The sequence below is a fragment of the Coenobita brevimanus genome, chromosome 89 (genome assembly GCF_032717465.1).
Source record: "Coenobita brevimanus isolate Jiangsu-jjx chromosome 89, ASM3271746v2, whole genome shotgun sequence".
Lineage (NCBI taxonomy): Eukaryota > Metazoa > Arthropoda > Malacostraca > Decapoda > Coenobitidae > Coenobita > Coenobita brevimanus.
The window spans coordinates 20,784,599-20,809,500 of NC_137042.1; the positions used below are offsets into that span (position 1 = coordinate 20,784,599).

The window sequence follows — 24,902 nt, forward strand, 5'->3', positions numbered from 1 at the left end:
GTAATAGAGGGAGTGGAATGAAGTGCTTTTTCAAGATGTGTAAGAAAGCATGGATGAGTCAGACTGTGCAAGTAAAGTGGAAAAAGGCTGTGATTGTACCATTGTACAATTATCGTGGCATAAGTCTATTGAGTGTTGTAGGGAAGGTATATGGAAGAATTATTATAGAGAAGTAAGAGAGATATCAGAAGGCTTAGTGAATGATGAACAGGGTGGCTTTAGGAGTGGCAGAGGATGTGTGGATCAAATATTTGCAGTAAGACAGACAGTGGAGAAGGCTTGTGAGAAGGACTTTAAGGTGTTTATGGCATTTATGGATCTGGAAAAAGCATATGACAAAGTCTGCAAAGGATTGTGGAAGGTTTTGTGTATGGACGGTGTAGATGGTAAGCTGCTAGGTGCTGTGAAAAGTTTATACAATGGTATTGAGGCATGTGTAAGGGTAAATTGGCATCTAAGTGAATGGTTCACAGTCATTGTGGGTGTTTGGCAAGGTTGTGTGATGTCCCCTTTGTTTTTCAATATATATGTGAATGGGATGATGAGAGGAGTAAAATCATGAGTAATGGAGGGAGGAATGACATTGGTAATGAATGGTGATGGATGGAATATCTCAGATCTGATGTATGCTGATGATGTAGTACAATTTGCAAATACAGTGGAACCCCGGAATTCGTACACCTCTCTACTCTTACAACTAGGTTTTCGTACAACTTTTCCATCCAAAGAAATCGCTCCCATTTTTGTACGGCAACCTGCTATTTGCACTAAGAGACGCGGCGTCGCAGGTGCCACGTAGTCGCCAGTCTCGCTTTGTCTTCCGCCAGCTACACATTGGTCATACAGGTCCCATTAAACTTTGTGATAAATTACATATTTTTGTTAGAAAATTGTACATAGTCATGGGCCCTAAGAAAATTAGTGAGTCAGCTGGAGCTAAAAGAAAAGCAGCGAGAGCAACAATTGAGCTGAAAAAGAACTCATTGCAAAGTTTGAAAGTGGAACCCATGTGTCCGACCTTGCCATTCATTATGGTATGGCATAATCTACCGTTTCATCCGTACTAGAGAACAGATTAATGCAAAATACATTGTTTCTCATGGAAAAAAATTATTCAGTTTTCGAACATTTCGCAACTCGTACAGCCTCCAGCAATGAATTGTGTACGAATTCCAGGGTTCTTCTGTACTGGAGAAGAGCTTGGTAGACTAGTGCAAAGTTTTGTAGATGTCTGTGAGCGTCGTGCCTTGAGAGTAAATGTAGAAAAGAGTAAGGTGTTGGTTATTGAGTGAGAAGATGTCTCCCAGTATGATGTTGTGGTGATTGGAGAGAGACTGGAATTGGTGAGCGAGTTCAAATACCTGGGTACAGTGATAGAAAGGAGATGAAAATGTGCAAAAGAAGTGGAAAGTAGAGTGACACAAGGAAAGAAAGTAGCTGGTGCTATGAAGGCCTTAACAGGCCTGAGTATGGCAGCAGGACGAGGCTAACATGAAGGAGTGTTAGTGCCAGCTTTAACATACGGATGTGAGAGAATGGTGTGGTTTGTATATATAAAGTCAAGAGTAGGAGCAGTGGAGATGGGACCATTGAGGACTGTATGTGTAGTATCTAGAGTGGATAGGACATGGAATAATGTGATTTGTGAAAGATGCAAAGATGCAGAGTAAGGAAGTCTGTGGACCCCAGAATTGAAATGAGTATACTGAGATGGTATGGTCATGTGAAGAGAATGGATGACAACAAAGTGGTGATAAAGGCATATCTGAGTGAATTTGATGGAGGGAGGAGGCGAGGTTGGCTGAGAATGTGGAGGGATATGGTGGATGGGTGTGTGAGGAAGAGAGAAATGGAAGTTGGTGAGGCCAAGGAGCTAACAAGAGATCAAGCTGGCTTGATGGATTTTTTGCGGAGAAGCACATACCCAGGGATTTGACTTTCCTTTTTAACGTAACGGCATTCGAATTGACTCTGTCGGATAGGTATATTTGAAGCTACTGTATGTGGTGAAACCTTTTGGCCTATCAGATGGAGCCAGGATCCCATGAGCTTCAGTGATGGGTGAATGGAAGTGTGGCCCATTGAATTGGGCAAACTTTGGGTGTCTGGATGCTGCTACTCCTCACCCCGCCCTTGGGTGGGAAAGAAGGTCCGGATGATGATCATGATGAATAAAAAATACTGATAACACTTGTCTGATTCCTCCAAAGCTCCCATCATCATCATGGGAGGACAAATAGCCTGCGGCACATCTCCAATTCCACCTATGGAGTTACCTTCATGCAACCCTCCAGGCAGCTATTTTCCCCCCTCAAAGTACAATAAACCCTCGACATTCAGAACTGTCTTTTAACGAATTTCAGTTTTAACAACTGCCTTGAGCTGGGTGAATGTTTTGTTCATTTAATGAATTTTCGTTTGGTAAAAGAATGGACGCGCAGGAAACACCAACCAGCCCCTGGAATCCTGGCTCTGCCTGATACGCCAAAAACTTTCACCACATTCTGTAGCTTCACATAAACGTATCCAATAGAGTCAATCCGAATGCTGTCACTTTAGAAAGGGATGCCAAATCCCTGATCATGCACTTCATCTCACAACATTCATCCAGCCTGCTTGATCTCATGTCAGTCTCCTAACCTCACCGACTTCCATACCTCTCTTCCTCACACACTCATCCTCCACATCCCTTCACCTTCTCCTTGGCCTACTTCACCTCCATATCCCTTCACCTTCTCCTTCAAATTTATTCATATGTAATTTTTTTACCACACTGTTGTTATCCATTCTCATCACATGACCATATCAGTACACCTCCTTTGATTCTGGTGTCCACTGACTTCTTCATTCCGCATCTTTCACAAATCACATTATTTCGTATCCTATCCACTCTCTGTACTCCACATACGTTCCTCAGCAGTCCCATCTCCACTGCTCTCACTCTTGCTTTTTCATTTTCTTGCCACTCCATAGTCTTACATTCATATATTAAAATTCGCACTAATGTTCCTTCATGTAAGCCTCATGCAGCTGCAACACTCAAGCCTCTGTGTCCTGTCTGGGCCTTCATACCACCAGCTGCCATCCTTCATTGTGTTACTTTACTTTCCATTTCTTTTGCACATTATCCTTTCTTTTCTATCATTGTACCTGGGTATTTGAACTCTTTCACCAAGTCTTGTCTCTCTCCATTCACCATAATAACACACTGGGCGTCACCTACTCTCTCGATTACCATCACTTTACTCTTTTCTACATTTACTCTCAAGGTACGACACTTACAGACACCAGTAAAACTCTGCACTAGTCTATGGAGCTCTTGTCCGGTATTTGGAAAGCACTGCATCATCAGCATACAGCAAATTTGAGATCTTCCATCCATCACCATTCATTACCTGTGCCATCCCTCTTTGCGTTACTCGTGTTTTTACTTCTCTCATTACCTCATCCGTATATATATATATATTGAACAACCATGGGGACACATGGGGACATCGCACATCCTTGCCACACGCCCACATTAATCGTGAACCATTCACTTAGATGCTCATGCCTCACTACCATCATAAAAACTCTTGACAATACCTAGCAGCTTACCATGTACACTATACATGCACAAAATCATCCACAATCCCTCTCTGTCTACTCTGTCATATGCTTTTTCCAGATCAATAAATGCCATAAACACCTTACAGTCCTTCTCACAAGTCCTCCACTATCTGTCTCACTGCAAATATTAGATCCACACATCCTCTGCCACTCGTAAAGCCACCCCATTCATCACTCACTAGGATTTCTGATGTCTCGCTTACTATATAATAATTCATCTATATAACTTCCCTACAGCACTCAATAAACTTATGCTGCTGTAATTCTTCCACTTACTTCGCTCACCTTTATTTTTGTACAGGGGTAAAATCACAGCCTTTTTCCATGCTACTGACACAGTTTCACTCATCCATGCCTTCTTACATATCTCCAACAAACACTTCATTCTGCTCTCTCCACTACACTTGATCATCTCTGCATACGCCTCATCAACGCCAGCTGCTTCAGAGCATTCTTCACCTGTGTGAGTGTCACATTTCCTGGCACTGCATTCCTTCTCTGCACACCTCAAAAATGAATCATATTTACAGCCGCTCTGCTCTCTCTATTTCTATTCATCAGACTATCAAAATATTCTTTTCATCTGGTCTTTAACTTCATCCCCATGAGTTAATAATCTACCATTTACATCCTGCACACTTTCACCTTTCTTTCCGCTATCATTTCTACATTTCCGCACCTGTCTCCAGAATAACTTCCTTTTTTCAGAGTAGTTTTGCATTCATTTTTCTTTCTAGATTATCATTTACCTCCTTTTTCCTCTTCACTAGTCTCTTTACATGGTTCTTGCTCTCAATATATTCAAGTCTTATTTCACTTGAACCCCTGTTCTGTTACCACTCTAGCCACTTCTTCCTCTTTTCCTTCACTGCACTCTTAACCTCTTCATCCCACCATGCTGCACCTTTCTTCTTTGTTGTTACTCTTGCCACAACACACACCACTTTAACATTGGTTACTAAGCAGTCCCAATATGCATTCCACTCTCTGGATCCATTTCATTCTAATTGACTGTTTCCAACTGCTCCCCTACTTTGTCCTGTATTCATCTGCCATTTCTTTGATCCTCAGCTTCTTGACTTTCAGTCTTTCTCCCTGACTGCTCCTCTCTCTCCTGGTCCACCTCACTCCCCTCAGCTTGATCTTGCATACCACAGTCATATGGTCTGACAGACCTCAATATCGTCCTCTCACAGCCCTCGTATCAGCAACCATTCCCAGCTTCAACCTCTCTACGAGCACATAATCAGTCAGGCTTCTTTCAGCACAATATCTGTTCCCTCTGTACCATATAAGATGGTTTAATCCAGCGTATGGTAGGTAGATACTGACTTGGAAAACCCTGTGGAATGAAACCTTTCATTTACCAAGGAGTGTTTATATTATTAATTAGTTGTGACATTGCCTTTCTTCTTATGTGAAGAATGTATCATGATAAGCCTCATGATTTTCCTAACTTTGTGTAATAATACACTGTAGTTATTTCATAAAAGCAAAAACAGTGAACAGCATATTTGTATGACCTTTTAAGGTTGGTGGGGGAAGAAAGCAGTATGGATGGTTTAAGTCAGTTGCTGCGTGCCACCCCCTCCCCACGTGCTGGTTTGGGCAGTGGCGGGTGGACAGGGGGTGGGATGGGTGCGGGCGCTAGCAGTAATCCACCCCATCTAGCTCTGACGGTGGCACTCTATGCGCATCATCGCCTTAACCCTCGTCTTACCTACCTTGCCCTCCGCACTCTCACTCGCTTTGCACAGGTATGTACTATATCTTTAATGAGACATTTAATACCATGAAGCATACAGACAGTTTATACTTGTGAACTTAATTTGATTCTTAAAGCCTTTCATAAATTGTTTTGGAAATTTAACATTGATTTTTGTTAGAGTCAGTGTAATGAGATGATGGAAACACCCATTACAGAGGAATATTATTTCAGAGTTAACCTGTTTTTTACATTAAAGAAGGAGAATGCTGGTTAACTTTTGGTTTTGAGAGTAGGACAAAATATAGGGTGAGAATGTGCAGAGGATTGGGCACCTTATACTTACTATATTTGGGGAAGTATGTAAGTGGAGAATTCATAAATGTCCAGTGTCATAGCAGTAGTAAATAGAGTGAATGTAGAAAAGAGAGATAGAATTACTGAAGGGAATAGTGAGAGAAAGGGGAAGTTGATGTGAGAAAAATCTTATGAATCATAATATAACATAAAAACATTGCCATGTTTCATCTCAAGGAATGCTTGTATTGGGGTTGGCCATGATACAGCTGATGTTTTCTATGGACTGGAAGCAAAACCATGTGGCATGACCAGTTACGGTAGATCCTCACTTTAGCTAGCCTCGGTAGGCCAGATTTCGGATTTAACAGACATTTTGAAGGCTCCCAGACAAACCGTTAGACAGACTGGATGTCATCCATTAAATGGAAAACATTGCACAGACTTTCCAGACAACTCTGGGCCCACCAGATTTTTTTTTGCCTTTAACATAAACTATCCATTACTGGAAAAACAAAACTGTATGCAAACTTTCTCCTCCAGTTCCACCTTTGATGATTCCCGTGCTGTTCCTCCATCCCTTCCCCCCTCTGACTTCCTCATGAATGCCATTAAAATAATTTCAGTTGTTGTACATTCTACCCTCACTGGCCTCAATACTAACAAGGTATACAGGCCTGATGGGGTCCCTCCTTTTGTCCTCAAGAACCATGCTTCTGTGCTTAAACCCAGTCTAGGTAAACTCTTTCATCTTTGTGTATCAATTTGTATCTTTCCTGCTCACTGGAAGTTTGCTCTCATTCAGCCTGTCCCAAAGAAGGTTGACCATTCCTAGCCCTCTTTCACTCAGTTGCGTTAACATCCTGTATTTCTAAAGTTTTTTTAATTTATTCTTACCAAGAAAAGCTTTCTTATTGCCTGCTTCACCACCTCCCAAGGCACTCTGTCAAAGGCCTTCTCAGAGTCAACAAAAACAAAGTACAGCTCTCTTTTCTTTCCTTTAAATTTTCACTGAAGCTGTTGGGCAGTGAATATGGCATCAGTGGTCTGTGTGTCTGGCATAGACCCAAACCACACGTCATCAATATTCACTCTTTCCTAGTGCTGTAACCGATACAATTGCCAGACTGGTGTAATGCTGATATTTGCATTTTTTCTGATACCAAACTAATACTGGTATTTACTGTCAGTATTGGGATATCGAATATGGACGAAGAAACAGTAAAATGACTTTTAGTGAATATTTTGGTTACCGTTTGCCTAATTGTTTGTGAACTAATGTTGTTTCCTTGACACTGTTTTGCATCTTAATAGTCTTACCAAAGCCCATTAGAGGTTCAGAAAACAGTAATAAGTGGATGAGTGGAAAAGAACTGGAGAAAAAGAAATAGTGAGTTGACAGTGTGGCATACTGTGTACTGGTGGTGTTCAAGTGTGGTGGGCATGTGGGCTTATGTACATAAATAGTGTACACATGCTGTCGAAGTAAGCGCAAACTGCCTGCACCTATTAGTTATTATATTCTTTATATTGATTTTAATATTTATCCTCTCTTCTCACTGAAATCTAAAAAAAGTAATGATTTACTGCATCTAAAAAGAAAGAAGGCAGTAGATGGGAGCAGTAAGAGGACAGTACTCTGAGGGGATGAACGACATTTGGCAACTTTGGTGAAGCTTGTTTTATAGGATGATGCAATTATCTGTTTGATGGAAAAACATTACATATTGATCATGCCAGTGCTTCTTCATTGCTGAGCAATACGTACAAGGTTTGTAATTTGGTACTCGTGTATGCGATGTTGATAATGATTGTAAGAAGGGGCTCTTCGACTCATTTTTGGCTATTTTTTGTTGTACTAAAGTTTGTAGTGCAACATTTAGGGCACTTAAATAGCTTTTCTTTTTTTGGGTAACAAAACACAAATGATCCAACTTCATATATGAAAATGGATTTTAATGAGGAAACACAGAAAAGACATACCTGGTATTTGAAAAATAAAAATAATGTTTATCAGCACCTGATGTGGGGCAGTTGGACTTGGTGGGCCTTCCTTCAGTGAAACATCCAACATTTTCATTCAAATTGCTCCAGCCTTCGATGCCTTCTTACCCAGTATTGTTCTTCTGTTGTGTGCCTTCAGGAGACCCTCCTCTCTGCTCCCCTTGCTTCAATTCAAATCGAACCAGCCAGAAGAAGTTCGGTTATATACATCGATTGGTCCTCCTTCAGTCGATGACTGCTGCAGGCATTCAGCCTTGTAAACAACATATGGACTAAGTTGCTTTACACTGGCAGTGATGGAGAACATGATGGATGTTGCACTCTTCATTATATTCATGATTCGTTCTGCGTGTTTTATATTGCACCGGAATGTCTGGAGCTTTCCGTTAGGATCATCCGTGATGTTGGTTTCATCATAGTTAACGATATTTGCAGGAGGTACTTCCCTAAGGCTGTCTTCCAGCCTTTTAAAGTAGGCCACTACAGCCTCTTCAGAGACAGCTTCCTCAAAACATTTTGGCATATCCTGGATGACAGCAGGACTGTATGTCTCTTGAGAAAGCCATGTACCTTGTCTGTACCTAAGAGATTATCCTTGAAATCTGTGATGGATTATCTACAACTGTCCAGATAGTATGATACTTGATGAAGTTGCAGCATACAAATTGCCTCAAAATGTCTGGTCAAAATGCCGGAGAGGGGCTGAGTCAAATTGCCCCATTAGTCTGAAATCATAATATTTTATCCATCCATCATCCAATCCTATGTTGCCCCATGAGGAGTGTAGGAGCCGGGGCTAGGCAAGTTGGTCCTTGCACTTAAGATGAGAGTGACCAGCCTCACTCATCCCTGAGTGGCATTACGTGAGCAATAAACCCCAACCACCCCTTGGATATAAACCTTCAAAGGCTCAATCCGATTGGAGCACCGTTATTACCCACTAAACCACCAGGCGCCCAAATTTGGTTATATGGTTACCACCCAGCGTAGTAAATGGTTTTCTGGTGTACAGGAAGCCATTTGGCTTGTCACTCAGTGTAGAGTCACCCACATGCAGAAGGAAGAGGAAAGAATGAAGGAAAGATACGAGAGGGAGTGTAAAGTCACCTGTAGGCAGAAGAAAGAGGAAAGAATGAAGGAAAAAAAGACAGAAGAGGATGAATGGAAAGAAGGGTGGAGAAGAGGAAAAGGCAGACACCTGAGAGCATCACTACATCAAGTGAGTGGATGGTGAGCACCCCCACCTACCATATAATATTTTATAATGTTTTTAAAACATAATTTGGTGGGTGGATCTGGAAAAAACGTACAACAAAGTAGACAGAGAAGGATTGTACAAGGTTTTGCGCATGTACGGTGTAGATGATAAGCTGCTAGGTGCCGTCAAGAGTTTCCATGTTGGTAGTGAAGCATGTATGAGGGTAAATGGGCATGTAAGTGAATGGTTCACGATCAGTGTGGGCGTGCAACAAGGTTGTGTGATGTCCCCATGGTTGTTTAATATATATATAGATGGGGTCATGAGAAAAGTAAAAACACGAGTACTGTAATGGAGAGAGGGATGGTGTTGATAATGAATTTAATGGAGAGAAGGATGGTGTTGGTAATGAATGTAATGGAGTGAGGGTTGGTGTTGGTAATGAATGGTGGTGGATGGAATATCACAAATTTGTTGTGTGTTGATGATGCAGTACTACTTGCAAATATTGGACAAGAACTTGATAGACTAGTACAGAGATTTGCTGTGAGCGTCGTGCCTTGAGAGTAAATGTAGAAAAGAGTAAAGTGATGATTATTGAGAGAGAAGGTGACTCCCTCTGTGATATTACAGTGAATGGAGAGAGACGAATTGGTGAGAGTGTTCAAATACCTGGGTACAGTGATAGAAGAGAGAGGTAGATGTGCAAAAGAAGTGGAAAGTAGAGTGACACAAGGAAGAAAAGTAGCTGGTGCTATGAAGACCCTGATAAGAAACATAGGCTTGAGTGTTGCAGCTGCATGAGGCTTACATGAAGGAGTGTTAGTGCCAACTTACATATGGATGTGAGACTATGGTGTGGCATGGAAATGAAAAGTCAAGAGTGAGAGCAGTGGAGATGGGACTGCTGAGGAATGTGCGTGGAGTAGAGAGAGTATATAGGATACGAAATAGTGTGATTCGGGAAAGATGTGGATTGAGGAAGTCTGTGGACACCAGAATTGAAGAGAGTGTACTGAGTTGGTATGGGATAACAATAGTGATGAAAAAGGTATATCTGAGTGAATTTGGAGGAGGGAGGAGGTGAGGTAGGCCAAGGAGAAGGTGGAGGGAAATGGTGGATGATTATGTGAGGAAGAGAGGTATGGAAGTCAGTGGGGCTAGGGGACTGATAAGAGATCAAGCAGGCTGGGTGAATGTTGTGCGAAAAAGTGCATGATCAGGGATTTGGCACCCCATTATAACGTGACAGCGTCTGGATTGACTGTGTTAGATAAGTTTATGCGAAGCTACAGAATATGGTGAATGTTTTTGGCATATCAGATAGAGCCAGGATTCCAGGGGCTTGAATGGTGAGTGAATGGAAGCATGGCCCATTGGATTGGGCAAACTTGGGCTGTCTGGACGTTGCTACTCCTCACTCTGCCCTAGGGTGGGAAAGTTGGTCCAGATGATGATGATGATGATGATGATTAACGTTAATGACATGTAGCTTGTTATTATTTATCCAAGGGACAGAGGAAGAGTATACAATTAATCTTTTCTTTATTGTTGTAAATCACAGCTCAAAAAAATCAGAAAATCTATCTATCTATATACCTAGGCTGCTTCCCCCAAGGAAAGGGAGATAGCCGAGACAGGACAACACACTCCCAATTTACTCATCCACTTGGACACATTCATTCGCATCTTAACCCCAAGGGGGAGAAGGGACAGATCCTCACTGCACCACATGGCATGAGGGTCAACTGAACAGTGCAATCAGTGACATCCCAGGACTCTTGCTAACTGCCAATGGTTGCGAGCCACTGGGTTCCAAAGGTTTCATATTTACGAGCCAAATAAATTTTTAGTAGCCAAACTGACAACGAGCCATCGGTCTGTTTTTAAACATTCACAATGGAGACAAGAAAAGACTTAATGATCGATCACAATGTGCTTTTTTTGTTCATTTAAGTGAGTTTTTCTTATTTTGTGGTTCACTGCGTTTTGAAGTGAATGTATTTTCTCACCGAAAGGCGACTTGCATGTAAAATTTGTTCACTGAAGGGGAAAAATACTCACATTTGCGAGCTGTGGCTCACCAAACAAGAGCCCTGCATCCGCAGCAGGGCGCGACAGCAGGGCTGAAAATTTCATAACAGGAATGAAAAATTGATCACAGTTCACTTACCTTCTGCAATCTATCTCTAAATTTCATTTACAATATAAATTAATGGTTTTAGAATATACTGTAGTACCATATGAAAAAGTTAGATATACCCCAATTTACACTGTTTGGACCACCTGAGTCTCATTGCTCCCAGTGAGTCAAATAGCCCCATCTTACAGTGCAGGTATATATTGATAGATAGATACTGGTATACCATATACACAAAGGAAAGACGGTAAATCAAAGCATGAACTTCTTCTGGTGATGTGTATGCATTGGTGATTGTGTGCCTGTGTGTGTAAATGATGCCCAGATTTGAGCATCATCTCAAAATTAATATTTTATGCTTCAGATGTGGTGGTACAGGATTGGCTGTTACTTTTTTTCCCCCCCACACACAGAAACTGGAGGTGCCACTGGTGGCATGTCTGGGTGGTGAGGCTGAAGGTGTAAGGGATGCTCTCCTGCGGCGGCTGGACTCCCCTACTGAGGATGTTGGGGTCAAGGTTGCTCTTCTCCGTCTCCTAACAGCTGCCACCAGCCGGCAGCAAGGCCTCACAAATGCCTTCCTCACACCTCCACACAAGCTACTCAGCCCCTTAGTGTCCCTTACCACTCCCATGGTTTGTATGGCAAATTGTGGATACACTGTACATGTTAGGAATGTGTTTCATAATATCCCAGCTTTTTCCATGCAACTAGTCCAGTACAGTACTTTAACTTGGGGTTGTTTTTGTAATTGATGTTGCTGCTGTGCTACCCCAGTGTGTTTGATTCAGCAGACAGGTCAACCACAGGCAAGCAGCCATCCCTGTAGGGCCATCCCGTGCAGTGAATGTAATGTTCTCATGCTACTGACCTCACCACGTGACAGCACAAGCAACCACCCTTGCAGGGCTGTCCTGTGCAGTGAACCAATGTTCTCATGCAGCTGACAGCACCTCACCATGGGGAGGTGCAGAGATTAGTGTGGAGGTTTGAGTCCTTGGTGGGTGCTGCATTTGCATCTCTACTTAGTTAACAGGGGTGCCATAGTAGACTCCACATCAATCCTTTATTTGGTTACATATTTACCACCCAGCTTTACAAATGGTTTCCCAAGCTATAGGAAACCATTAGGCTTGTCACTCAATATAGAGCCACCTGAAGTGGAAAGAAGAGTAATAAAAAGTGACATGAAGGAAAGGGAGAAGTAGGAAGAGAGGAGGGAAGACACAGAAACAGAATGATAAAAGTGAAGGGAGGAAGAAGTAGACAGCACTACATTGAGTGGATGAAGGTTACTGATAGACAATGTGTGTGTGTGTGTGTATATATATATATATATATATACTGTATTAACTCTTTATAAGGGTTTCTAAACGATTGATATTTATTCTAAAATACAGTATTAATAAGTATTCAGTGTTAGGCTAATTGCAATGCTCTAGTATGATATATTCTTTTGAGTCAAATGGGTTTTGTTCACACTGTTTTGCCCATTGTATCCTCGGCAGGAATCCGTTCATATGCATTCCAAATGCCCGTGGTATTGTCGGCAATTTTACCACGTTACCGTTCCGATTAACCATCGTATCCTCGGCAAACCTCGTATGAAGTGCCGTGTGAATAAGTTTCACTTAGCCTGTCTTCAAACTCGACGCGTGATAGCAGTCTTGGGGTGCGTGATAGCATGTATGGTTGTGCATTTGATGTGTGCGCGATAGCAGATAAACGCGATAGCAGGGGGTTGAGTGTATATATATATATCTGGATGATGATATATATAGATAGATAGATAGATATAGCTGTCAGGGCATTGCTACTCACCCTGCCCTAGGGTGGGAAAGGAGATACGAATGATGGTGATAATAATTGTATAGCTATATATAGAGATGGATATGTATAGATATCAGTATATATATAAAATGGATGGAGTTGATATGTAAAAACTCAAGTTATGGAGGGAAGGATGAGGTTGGTAATGAATGTTGAAGGATGGAGATTCTCAGATTGGATGTATACAGATGATGTGTTGCTTGCCAATAGTGGACAAGAACTTGGCAGATATGTGCAGGGCTTTGTGAGCATCAGGCTTTGAAAGTAAATGTGGATAAGAGCAAAGTGATGGTTGCTGAGAGAAATGGCAGTTTACAGTGTGATGTGATAGTGAATGGAGTGAGACAGATTGGCTTGAGAGTTTAAGTACCTGGGTGCACTGATAGAGAAGAGAGATATATGTGCAAAGATAGTAGAAAGTAATGTAGTACAGAAAGGAAAGTAACTGATGTTATGAAGGCTGTGATACTAAAAAGTGGTTTGAGTGTGGTGGCTGCAAGAGATTTGCCTGAGAGAGTTTTAGTGCCCACCATAATATAACAGGTGTGAGACTTTGGTGTGGGATGAATATAAAAAGTCAAGAGCAGTGGAAGTTAGGTTGTAGAGGAATGTACATAGAGTGCAGAGAGCAGATAGGATAAGGAATAGTGTGATTAATGAAAGCTCTGGAGTTAGGAATTCATTGGGCACCAGAGTCTAAGAGTGTGCTTAGATGGTCAGGTCATGTGGAGGGAATGGGTGTTAGTATGTGATAAGAAGGAGGTATGTGAGCAAGTTTGAAGGTTGGAGGAGGCAGTGTTGACCAAAAAGGTGGGTAGGTAAGGTAAAAGTGTGTGTGAGAATGCAAAATGTGTAGGATGAGGAGGTAAAGGAGCTGCCAGTAGATTGCGGTAGGTGGAACAATTTTGTATTGAGGAGTGTATGACAAGGATTTGGCACCCATTTTTTCTTATGTTGGTAGTCGTTGGATTTATTCAGCTGATAGATAATGTGAATTGTATAAATGTGGATGTTTATGCCCTTGAGCTGGAGTCAGGATTCCTGGGACTTGAATGGCGTGTGAATGAGAGTGTGGCTCATTTAGTGGGATAGTTTAGTTCTTCTTCCACAATCAGTTTAATTTACTTATCCATTTTTCCTCTTGATCTGTGTTCCATGCCTCACCCTACCCATAGGTGGAAAAAGAAGTAGGGATGATGATGGTGATGAAGTACCAAAATATCCAGGTCTAAAATTTATTGTTAAGTGTCCTATTTCATTTATTCCCAGTCATTTGTATAAGCCCTTGGCATATATGATATTTCCCATATGTTTGCATTTCTCAGCAGAGTCACTTCATGTTCTGACTGTAGGTTAATCCTTTGAGTACATCAGGAATTCTAACTAATTTACTGTTGTTATCACCCAATCACCCGTGGGAGGACAATGTGGAGATCTGTCACATCATATGATTGTGGTATACAAGATCAAGCTGAGAAGAATGAGATGGACCAGGAGAGAGATGAGCAGTCGGGAGAAAGACTGAAAGTCAAGAAGCTGAGAATTAAAGAAATGGCAGATGATTACAAGACCAAAGTAGGGGAGCAGTTGGAATCAGTCATGTACAGTAGAATGGAATGGATCTGGACAGTGTGATGCATATAGGGATTGCTTAGTTACCGATGTTAAAGCGGTGTTTGCTGTGGCAAGAGTAACAGCAAAGAAAGGTTCGGCTTGGTGGGATGAAGAGGTTAAGAGTGCAGTGAACGAAATGAGGGAGAAGTGGCTAGAGTGGTTACAGAACAGAGGTTCAAGTGAAATAAGAATTGAATATATTGAGAGCAAGAAACATGTAAAGAGACTAGTGAAGAGGAAAAAGGAGGTAAATGATAATCTAGGAAGAGAAATGAATGCAAAACTACTCTGAAAATAGGAAGTTATTTTGGAAAGGTGGAAAGAAAGGTGAAAGTGTGAAGGATGTAAGTGGTAGATTATTAACCCATGGGGATGAAGTAAAGACCAGATGGAAAGAATATTTTGAAAGTCTGATGAATGGGAATAGAGTGATCTGAGCAGCTGTAAACATGGTTCGTTTTGGGGGGGTGTAGAGGAGAAATGCAGTGCCAGGAAACGTGACACTCGCACAGGTGAAGAACGGTCTGAAGCAGCTGACTTGAGATGTTTGTTGAAGCATATGACTGCTAGGATTTCTCTTAGTGGAATGAAATACCCAAGTGTGGCAACCACAGCAAATGGGGATAAATGGTCAGGTACAGTTTAACTCATTGTAATGTGACTGCTCGTCAATCTTTCAGGATAGTGAGGCAGGGCTTGAAGTAAGAGTGGCAGTGGTAGAGCTGGTGGATGCACTTTGGAGTCAGAAATACTCCACTGCCATCCAGTATCTCAATAAAAATGAACGCTTCTGGACCAACCTTGTTCATCCTCTTGTCAACAAGCAACCAGGTAAAGTTGTCTGTCACCCCACCCTGAGATTTTTTTTTTTTTTTTTTAACCCTCTTGAAAGAGGTGGCATATTTTTAAACATTATCAGTACTGTATAGATTTTTCATGGCTGATGTATGTAACAGTAATGCTAAAATTTTAAGTGCTTGTGTCGCAAACTATTCAGACTCTAAATCGAACATTTATCTAGCTCTCCTTGTCTTAATTTTTGTAGTTTAGATGTACTTTTGAGATGAGCATTGTATTATGGGCTAATTTGCTTACTTCAGGAATCCTATTTTGCAATGTCTTCAGAACACTACAGTTTATCTGTTTTCTGTTAACTCAAGCTGATAATAATTAATACTATGTTTGCACTTTTGGGTGATTGCTGTCATAGGATTCTTCTCTTCAGTGTTGAGGCTGATCATTTCAAAAACTGCCATGAATGATTATGTGTTTGTAGTTAAGGGTGGGGATATTATTTTTTGTGTGCAGTTCTTACATAACTTAAAGTTTGTGATTTCTCTTTGATAATATTCCATTGAAAATCAGTGCTTACTATAACGCCATAACCACCATCTTACCCATCAGTACAGTCATCACTTAACATTCACGGGGGTTAGGTAACAGAGACACCCGCGAATGTTAAAAATCTGCTAATATCTGCTGCCCCCCCCCCCTTTGAAAACACCCCTGGACCCCCCAATTCCTTATATAACTAAAGAAAAACCCTATGTGCACATTTACAACCACTTTATTTAATACAAGAACACTGAACAACTATGTTAATACAAGAACACTAAAAGTTGAAAATAATGAATAGTATACTCCTACATGGCCACTTCAGACAACTGTGCTCATCCCAGCTCCCTCCAAAAGGAAGAGTGTTACAGTATATTTCATTCACTGGATAATGCCATTACTATACTAAAACAGCCAAAAACTGTGCTTGGGATAATGTTACAGTGTCAGCAGAGTTCAATGAGATAATTTTTTTTGTTTTGTAGCCATCCGCGGATATTCAGAATCGTGAATGTTAAGGGATGACTGTACTAAGTTTACATGTGCAGGGATGGTTACATTGACATTTTAGGGAAAATGTAATTTGGCGGATCACCTGAATCATCTAGCAGTATGTTACCTACATTCACGCTAACAAAAGCTTCTAAAAAGTTTTATTCTCCAACCATCACATTCATACGAACAATGTGTGATACAATTTACTTACATATTACTGATGCAGAGCCTGCCTTTGACCTGGGTCAAAACTATACCAGTCGCGTTGGCCAGCTTCTCTTGTGCCCTGTCCCCCACTGATGCCCTGCCCTCTTCCAGGTCTACTTGTTGCTGATTGGCTAAGATAACTATTCTTCTTACTGACAGAATAATGAGCATTACCACGAAATAGTGTCGTATTATTTACTTTTACTTTGAATTAATTTCTTTATGACAAAGGAAGCACTAAAATTTGCTAACTGAATCAAAATAAAAAAGAACCAACCTGCCTCCTCCTGCGACTGCAGCTGAGTTTTGCAGCCAAGAAAGTTCGGAGCTTGGCAATAACACATCACAGCTGTGCCGCCATTACTGTTAAACGTATTAAGTCACCTATTTGTCATGGCTGGTAAGTTACCATAGTATCATAACCATACTGTAATTTTCCCTATTTATTTCCGTAATATCAGAGATTTGAATATAGAAGTAGGAAAACGAAATGTCACTGGCTTCGCTTCGAAATGAGAAATCTCATTCTATTTACGTGAAGTCAGTGAAATCGTATAGAGGGAAAAGGGTTTTGTGTGTGTGTGTGTATACCATATTTAAGGAAAAATGTCAAAACACTAAGTTCTTTGTAGAATGTGTACCTTTTTATTTTCTTTGAGGGAACTTTCGTTACTTTACAAACTTTTCAGGCCGATGACGTTCCTTGGTACTTTTTTCCAACATCCTTTACTACAAAACATTTCCTAGTTAAATGGAAAAGGTATCATTGCAGTTAAGGGGTTAAGTAAAAGTTTTGTTGCTTCGATTAGCGAGAGCACCTGACATGTTTACCCAACATTGGCACGGCAAAGACTGGCTCAGAACTTCTACTCGGGCCAACAGGTGAGTGGACGTGGCTAAGAGGGCGGGGCACAAGAGAAGCTGGCCAACGCGACGGGTATAGTCAGTATAATATTAATTTCAAATCATGAATTATATTGTTGTCGTTCTTCATTTTCTGTTGCTCAGTTTTCTTCTAAAACACCTCACAGGTGTATTCATGTTTAACATCCATCAATAAGTTATAAGGAAAAATAATTTTGAATAATAGTTATTTATTTCAAACAGAATTACGCAAATATACACGTCTTTCACTGCTGCCTTGCCTTGTGTAGGGGGTGATCAGGTGATGCTTGTTTACAACTTGTCGACCAATGCATTTGGTCTCATGCTACACTGGTCTTCACATTATTGTTCATTGCTCACCCACAGAATGCTTGGTTCACTTTTTTTTAATGTATTTTATTATAATGTGTTATGGTAGGTGGGGGCGCTCACCGTCCACTCACTCGATGTAGTGCTGCTCTCGGATGTCTGCCCTTTCCTCACCTTCCTCCTTTCCGTCCTTCCTCTTCAGTCTTTCTTTCCTTCATTCTTTCCTCTTCCTTCTGCCTATGGGTGACTTGACACTCCCTCTTCTGTCTTTCGTTCCTTCATTCTTTCCTCTTCTGCCTACGGGTGACTCTACACTGAGTGACAAGCCGAATGGTTTCCTGTACACCAGGAAATCATTTACTACACTAAGTGGTAATCATACAACCAAATTATGGCACCTGGTGGTTTAGTAGGTAATTGCGACACTCCAATTGGATTGAGGCGGTGAAGGTTTATATCCAAGGGGTGGTTGGGGTTATTGCTCACGTAATGCCACCCAGGGATGAGTGAGGCTGGTGACTCTCATCTTGAATGTCAGAACTAACTTGCATAGCCCCGGGCTCGTACGCTTCTCATGGGGCAACGTAGGATTGGATAATGGATAATATTAAAATGTTCACTTATACAACTCTGAGGTACAGTATTATAATCTTATAGAAATATCAGATTGTCAAATAATGATGCAATATGTGTGTGTGTGTGTATTTCTATCTATCTATCTATAGCCCGACGCCCTAATCCCGCAAAGGGTGGCCGCAGACAAAACGCCTCCAAGTCACTCTGTCACCCACCATTTGACTCCCCTCCCCCCAACTCACCCCCCCCCCTCCCTCATATACCTCTCAACTCCATCCCTCCACCTCATCCTCGGTCTTCCCCTCCCTCTCCCTCCCTCCACCTCACCTACATACACCCTCATAGTCAGTCTTTCATTCTACCCTGGGGGTAGGGGGGTTTCAAGAATACTCCCCCAGTATCCCTGCTTGTTGTACGAGGCGACTAAAAGGGTTGGTGGTGGGTTAGTGCCCCACCCCGTAAAAAGAACTAACTAAAAAAGCAAATAAAGCACATGTGTGTGTATTTGCCTAGTTGTATTTACCTAGTTGTGATTTATGGGAATGGAGCTAAACTCAGACTCTCTTGTCTCCTGTGTAAAAGAGTGGGCAAAGATGTCTAATGGCCATATTTACTATGGAGTTTCATGGCAATTTACTCAGTTATCAATTGCACATTGCTTTAACAGTGACATAGATCGTGAGAGATATAAGCAATCATTCATTCAATAAATGCATGTACAGTAATCTCTCAGTCATCTGGCATAATTCAGCCAACCCCCATGCTGAATAATGTGAAACACTGAATATTGCGTTGGTACCCCCAGTCGGCTACCCATCCGGCATTGAGCCGGATAATGTGTCACTTCCAAGAAGCTACCTGTCTTGACCCTCCACCCTAAAAACTTTCCAACAATATTACCCATGAGTAAAAGATCAAAATCAAGCATAAAATACAATACAGTATTGATACAGTACCTATAGTACAGTATACTGTAGATAATATAATCATAATCATATTGTACTCACCTATTAGTAGCATCATTGGAGGGTAGAGTAGTACACTCTACAGTATATTGCACCTAATTGCATGTGGTCTAGTGGCATATGACTCCCGCAGAGATTACCCTAGCACAAGGGGTAGCCACCGTGTGGATTGCAAATGCACAACCCACAGATACATCATTGCTATACGGCATCCATAGGAGAGAGTGAGAGAGCAACAGCAGGCTTAGCAGGTTGGGTGGGCCATTCCTGCAATGCACTGTGATTGGCTGGTGTGTTGCGAGGTCTGCCCTCCTGCTGATTGGGTCCTGTATTGAAGTCGGATGATACATATCACTGCCAAAAAGTGCATGGTACCACTGATTGTTTCCCATTTCTGAGTTGGATATTCCCTAATTTTGCTGGATATTGTTTTAATAGAGCCAAGCAAAAAGCACCAGATATTGTGACAACGAATAATTGAGAGCTTACTGTTAAATGTTAGCTAATGACATCTGACAAGTGTTCCGTGGTGTTGCGTGGTTAAGGGACATCTACTATAGCTTCACACAGTACAAAACTTTGAAATCTTATCACACTGCGTAGTAATGTCGTATGTTATTGTGTTTCCAACACCATTGCTGACTTTGAGAACATGTGTTAGTTTGTTATTAACTGTAGATTCTAGGTGGGGGCACTCACCATCCACTCACTCAATGTAGTGCTGCTCTCGGGTGTCTGCCCTGTCCTCTCCTCCATCCTTCTTTCCTTCCATCTTCTATCTTTCTTTCTTTCATTCCTTCCTCATACTTCTCCCTACTGGTGACTTTACACTCCCTCTTCTGTTTTTCATTCCTTCATTCTTTCCTCTTCCTTCTGCCTATGGGTGACTCTACACTGAGTGACAAACCAAATGGTTTCCTGTACACCAGGAAACTATTTACTATGCTGGGTGGTAACCATATAACCAAATTTTGGGACCTGATGGTTTAGTGGGTAATTATTGTGCTCCAATCGGATTGAGCCGGTGGAGGTTTATTGCTCATGTAATGCCACTCGGGGATGAGTGAGGTTGGTCACTCTCATCTTAAATGTCAGGACCAACTGCCTAGCCCTGGGCTCCTACGGTCCTCATGGGGCAACGAAGGATCGGATGATGGATGGATGGATGTAGATTCTGTTTGTACAGAACTTCTAAATGTTATCACATTTTCATTTTTGTACGTGGTCATGTTTCCATCCCCTCAGTTATCTCATAACGTGTGCACAATACCTGCTTGTGGCTGGATTGAATATGGTACTGTACTGTATGTTATGTACTTTTTTTGCAACACTGCACAAATTAGTAAAACTTTTTTGAAACCATAATTGTGGTGAAATTTGAGTAATGTTTAAACTGAACCAAAAAATAATTAGCTTTTTCACCACAGGGAGGAAAAGAAATTTTTATTGTGGGTGACCAGATGCTTTCAGGAGAGGTCAGTTGGTACCAGATAAATGTAGTCGTCAATTTTTGATGCTAGTTTCTGTGATCATTTAAGAGCTAGTTTTGAGAAATGAAAATAACATATTTCATAAATTGTGACATTCAAACTTTGGATGCATTTGAACTGTGGATATTCAGATTTTTGAGATTTCACTGTCATAGAGCAACCCTGGTCTGTCTGACTGATGGACAGTGCCCCACCACAGCGAGGTGCAAGGAAGAATATGAAGGTTTGGTTCCTGGATGGATTCTGCTTTTGCATCTTTCCTCCCAGCTAACAGGAACTCCATAGTAGGCATCACTTAACCCCATTATTTGGTTATATGGTTACCACCTTGGGTGACAGGTTACCATTAGGCTTGTCACTCAGTACTGAGTCACATAAGAAAGAAAGAGGCAGTACAGCATTAAGTGACCACCATGTACCATTATGCTGATGTACAGTATATAAAGCATAAAAAAAAAACACACACGCACACACAAATTAATACTTGTGAGCTGGAGCTGATTGTGAAGGCTTGAGTGATGTGTTAAATATTGTGTGGTGCACATCACACAACATCTATCTATCTATCTATCTATAGCCCGACGCCCTAATCCCGCAAAGGGTGGCCGCAGACAAAACGCCTCCAAGTCACTCTGTCACCCACCATTTGACTCCCCTCCCCCCAACTCACCCCCCCCTCCCTCACATACCTCTCAACTCCATCCCTCCACCTCATCCTCGGTCTACCTCTCCCTCTCCCTCCCTCCACCTCACCTACATACACCCTCTTAGTCAGTCTTTCATTCTCCATCCTCTCCACATGTCCAAACCACCTCAGTGTATTTCTCCTAATCTTTTCAACCACATCCACATCTACCCCACAACGTTCCTTCACTTCTTCATTCGTCAACCTGTCCCTCCATGTCACTCCACATGCTCCTCTCAAGTAACTCATTTCCACTGCTCTCACTCTTGACTTGTTCCCCTCTTGCAAGGTCCACGCCTCGCTTCCATACGTCAGGGTAGGGATCACAATACCATCATGCAGTGACTTCTTAACTTCCATACTCACCTCCCTATTTCTCATCACTGCTTTCAGTGTGCCAACAGCCTTCCTTCCCTGCTGTACCCTTTCACGTACTTCATCCCCCAAAGTTCCATCCTTACTCATCACACTGCCCAAGTACTTGAATGCACTCACATTCTCCATATCCTCACCATCCAACCTCACTGCACACTCTGTGACTTCATTCCTCTCAAACACCATAACTTTACTTTTGTTTACATTAACTTTCAGCTTCCTCCTCCTACACACTGTCCCAAATTCTTTCACCAAACCTTGCAACTCCCATTCATCTTCACTCAACAATACTGTATCATCAGCAAACAGCAACACCGGAAGCTTCCAAATCTCACCCTCATTCATTAGGGCCACCCCCACATCCACTGCCCTACCTTGTACCTCCTTTACGACCCCATCCATATATATATTAAACAGCCATGGAGACATTACACACCCCTGTTTCAGTCCCACATTGAGATCAAAGAACTCACTCAGCTCACTATCCACTCGCACCGTAGCCCTAGCTCCCTCGTACATACTCTTCACAGCACTCAACAATTTCCCCTCCACTCCATATATTCTTAATACCTTCCACATACCTTTCCTATCTATTCTGTCATAAGCTTTCTCCAAGTCCATGAAGGCAGCGTACACTTTCCTTCCCTTCTCTAGATACTTTTCCACTAAACATCTTAGAACAAATATCTGATCTACACACCCTTTTCCCTTCCTAAATCCCCCTTGTTCTTCTCCAACTAGCTCCTCTGTCATATGCCTAACCCTATCAGTGAGTATTCTACCATATATTTTACCAGTCACACTAAGAAGGCAAATACCCCTATGGTTACCACATACTTCTCTCTCCCCTTTTCCTTTGTACAGAGGAACAATTATACCTGATTTCCAGTCCTCAACATGCTGTTCAGTATTTCTGCCCCGCTTCCTCCCCCCCACCCCCCTTTTTTCCCATCCCACCTTCCTTCACCTTTTTGGTGGGTTTAGGTTTGGATTGCGAATGAATAGAACAAGAATCCTGTGGTAAAAATCCTTTCCCATCCAGATCTGAAGATCCAGTTCATAATTTTCAGAAATTCAATCTGGTTCAGTTCTGGTAGCTACAGTTATTATTGGCTGCAGCTCAGTCCAGGTAGCTAATTCTTCCAGAACTGTTTCCTCTAATCCAGTCCTATTTGGTTAAATCCATTAGAACTGTGTCCAGTAATCTCTTTTGAACCCAGACCAGTGAAGGGGAAGGGGCCATAAGATGGAAAATAGTTTAAGGAAGACATCTTGAAACTTGTTGAAAAATTTTGGAATTAGCCTTCTAGATCAGTTCCAGCTCAATTCTTGTTCAGGTTTTGTTCTGGTAGTTCAGTCTAGTTGTAGCTCTAATGATGGTGATGTTGATATCACCAGATAAATTGTGTTCAACTTCGGAAGTTTGGATTTACCTTGTTGGCTTACATACTTGTATTTAAAAGTGATCCATGATGTATTGCATATAATGTACTGTACATTTTTTCTGTTTATATGACTGAGTAATTAGTTTGTCACAGGTGAGGTAAAAGAGGCCATCATATGCCACACACTGAGAGTATTGGCAAGACAGCTGTTCCTGAGTGAAGCTGATCCCACACCTGCTCTCAGAACTGCCATGGATCAACTTTGTGCACAGGACATCCTGTCATCATGGTCTAAGGTCAGTTAGCTGACTGTACTCCCACAACTTGGAGAGTACGGTATGCTGTATGCAGTAAATTCTGATTCTCTTTATCAAACAAGTGAAGGCATTGGGATTAGCAGGAAGTATAATGTTTTGTCTGACATAATGGTCAGTAATAAAATAATGCATGCTCACGTGTTTAGGTTACTTGTGAAATCTTGTCATCCACGAAGTTTCCAAAAACCAACTTGCTCAGTGACTCATAAAAAATCAGTGACAATAAAAAACTCGTTCATTAACCATTGTAAAAAACTGAATTTCATTAAACCAAGTTGGCTTACCACAAACAAAAATATTAGGTCTGGTGTAAGACGTTACCATGTTTTTATCATTTTACTGGAAATGAATATATGGTAAGACAGATAATAAACTCTGAATCAGATTACAAAGAAATGTTGACTGTGAGTAGAAAAGCATCTTCTGCATAATTATCATTAGATGCTTCATTCTCTCCATCACTTGATATTGAACTGTTCATGTCGACATCCATCCACTCTCATGTTCCTTCACAATCATCGTTACTCTTCACAGCATTCACCAGTTTTCCAACTGCGTTATTTGTAATTTAGTTATTTCAGAATACCCCCCTGTTCACCATGCCATACACATTTGCAGACACATGAATGCAGCACATACTGTACAGTCCTTCTTACGTGCTCTCTCCACTGTGTACATCATTATAGCTCTTTGATTTACATATCCTCTACCACTCCTAATACCTCCATTCTCATGACCCACCATACACTCTGATAACATCCATACCTTCTCCCTGGTTATTTTTCCGTACACCATTCTTGCAGCAGTCAGATGATTTATCCAGGAATTATTTTTTAATCCACCTTCATTACCTTTACTTTGATATAAGAGAGGTTAAAGCAGGAGTTTTGGAAATGGAAGCGGAACTGGTTATGAATGGTGTACATCATTGTAGCTGTTTGATTTACATATCCTCTTCCACTCCTAATACCTCCCTGCTCATCACCCCCAGACATACTGATAGCATCCATACCTTCTCCCTGGTTATTTTTCCGTGCACCTTTCTTGCAACAGTCGGATGATTTATCAAGGAATTATTTTTTAATCCACCTTCATTACCTTTACTTTGATATAAGAGAGGTCAAAACAGGAGTTTTGGAAATGGAAGCAGAACTGGTTATGAATGGTGAGGGATGAAAACTATAACATTTGATGTATGGTTGTAATCAAAGGATATTAAGACGGTCATGGACCATTCTTGCAACAGTCAGATGATTTATCCAGGAATTATTTTTTAATCCACCTTCATTACATTTACTTTGATAAAAGAGAGGTCAGAGCAGGAGTTTTGGAAATGGAAGCAGAGCTGGTTATGAATGGTGAGGGATGAAAACTATAACATTTGATGTACGGTTGTAATCAAAGGATATCAAGACAGTAGGATTAAGTTTATATAGGACAGTGCTGTGTTTTAAAGTACAGATTTTTAATATTATTCTACA

At 41.4% G+C, this 24,902-nt stretch overlaps 1 protein-coding gene across 1 annotated transcript in view; it reads left to right on the forward strand.

Annotated features, from left to right (window-relative positions):
• Window positions 1-24,902, forward strand: part of Nup188 (nuclear pore complex protein Nup188) — a 143,606-nt gene that overhangs the window by 75,066 nt on the left and 43,638 nt on the right. Inside the window, exons 15-19 of the mRNA XM_080281324.1 lie at window positions 5,141-5,366; window positions 11,367-11,588; window positions 12,125-12,135; window positions 15,083-15,228; window positions 23,258-23,400. Of these exons, the coding sequence (XP_080137450.1) occupies window positions 5,141-5,366; window positions 11,367-11,588; window positions 12,125-12,135; window positions 15,083-15,228; window positions 23,258-23,400 (748 nt within the window). The remainder of the gene's footprint in view (window positions 1-5,140; window positions 5,367-11,366; window positions 11,589-12,124; window positions 12,136-15,082; window positions 15,229-23,257; window positions 23,401-24,902) is intronic.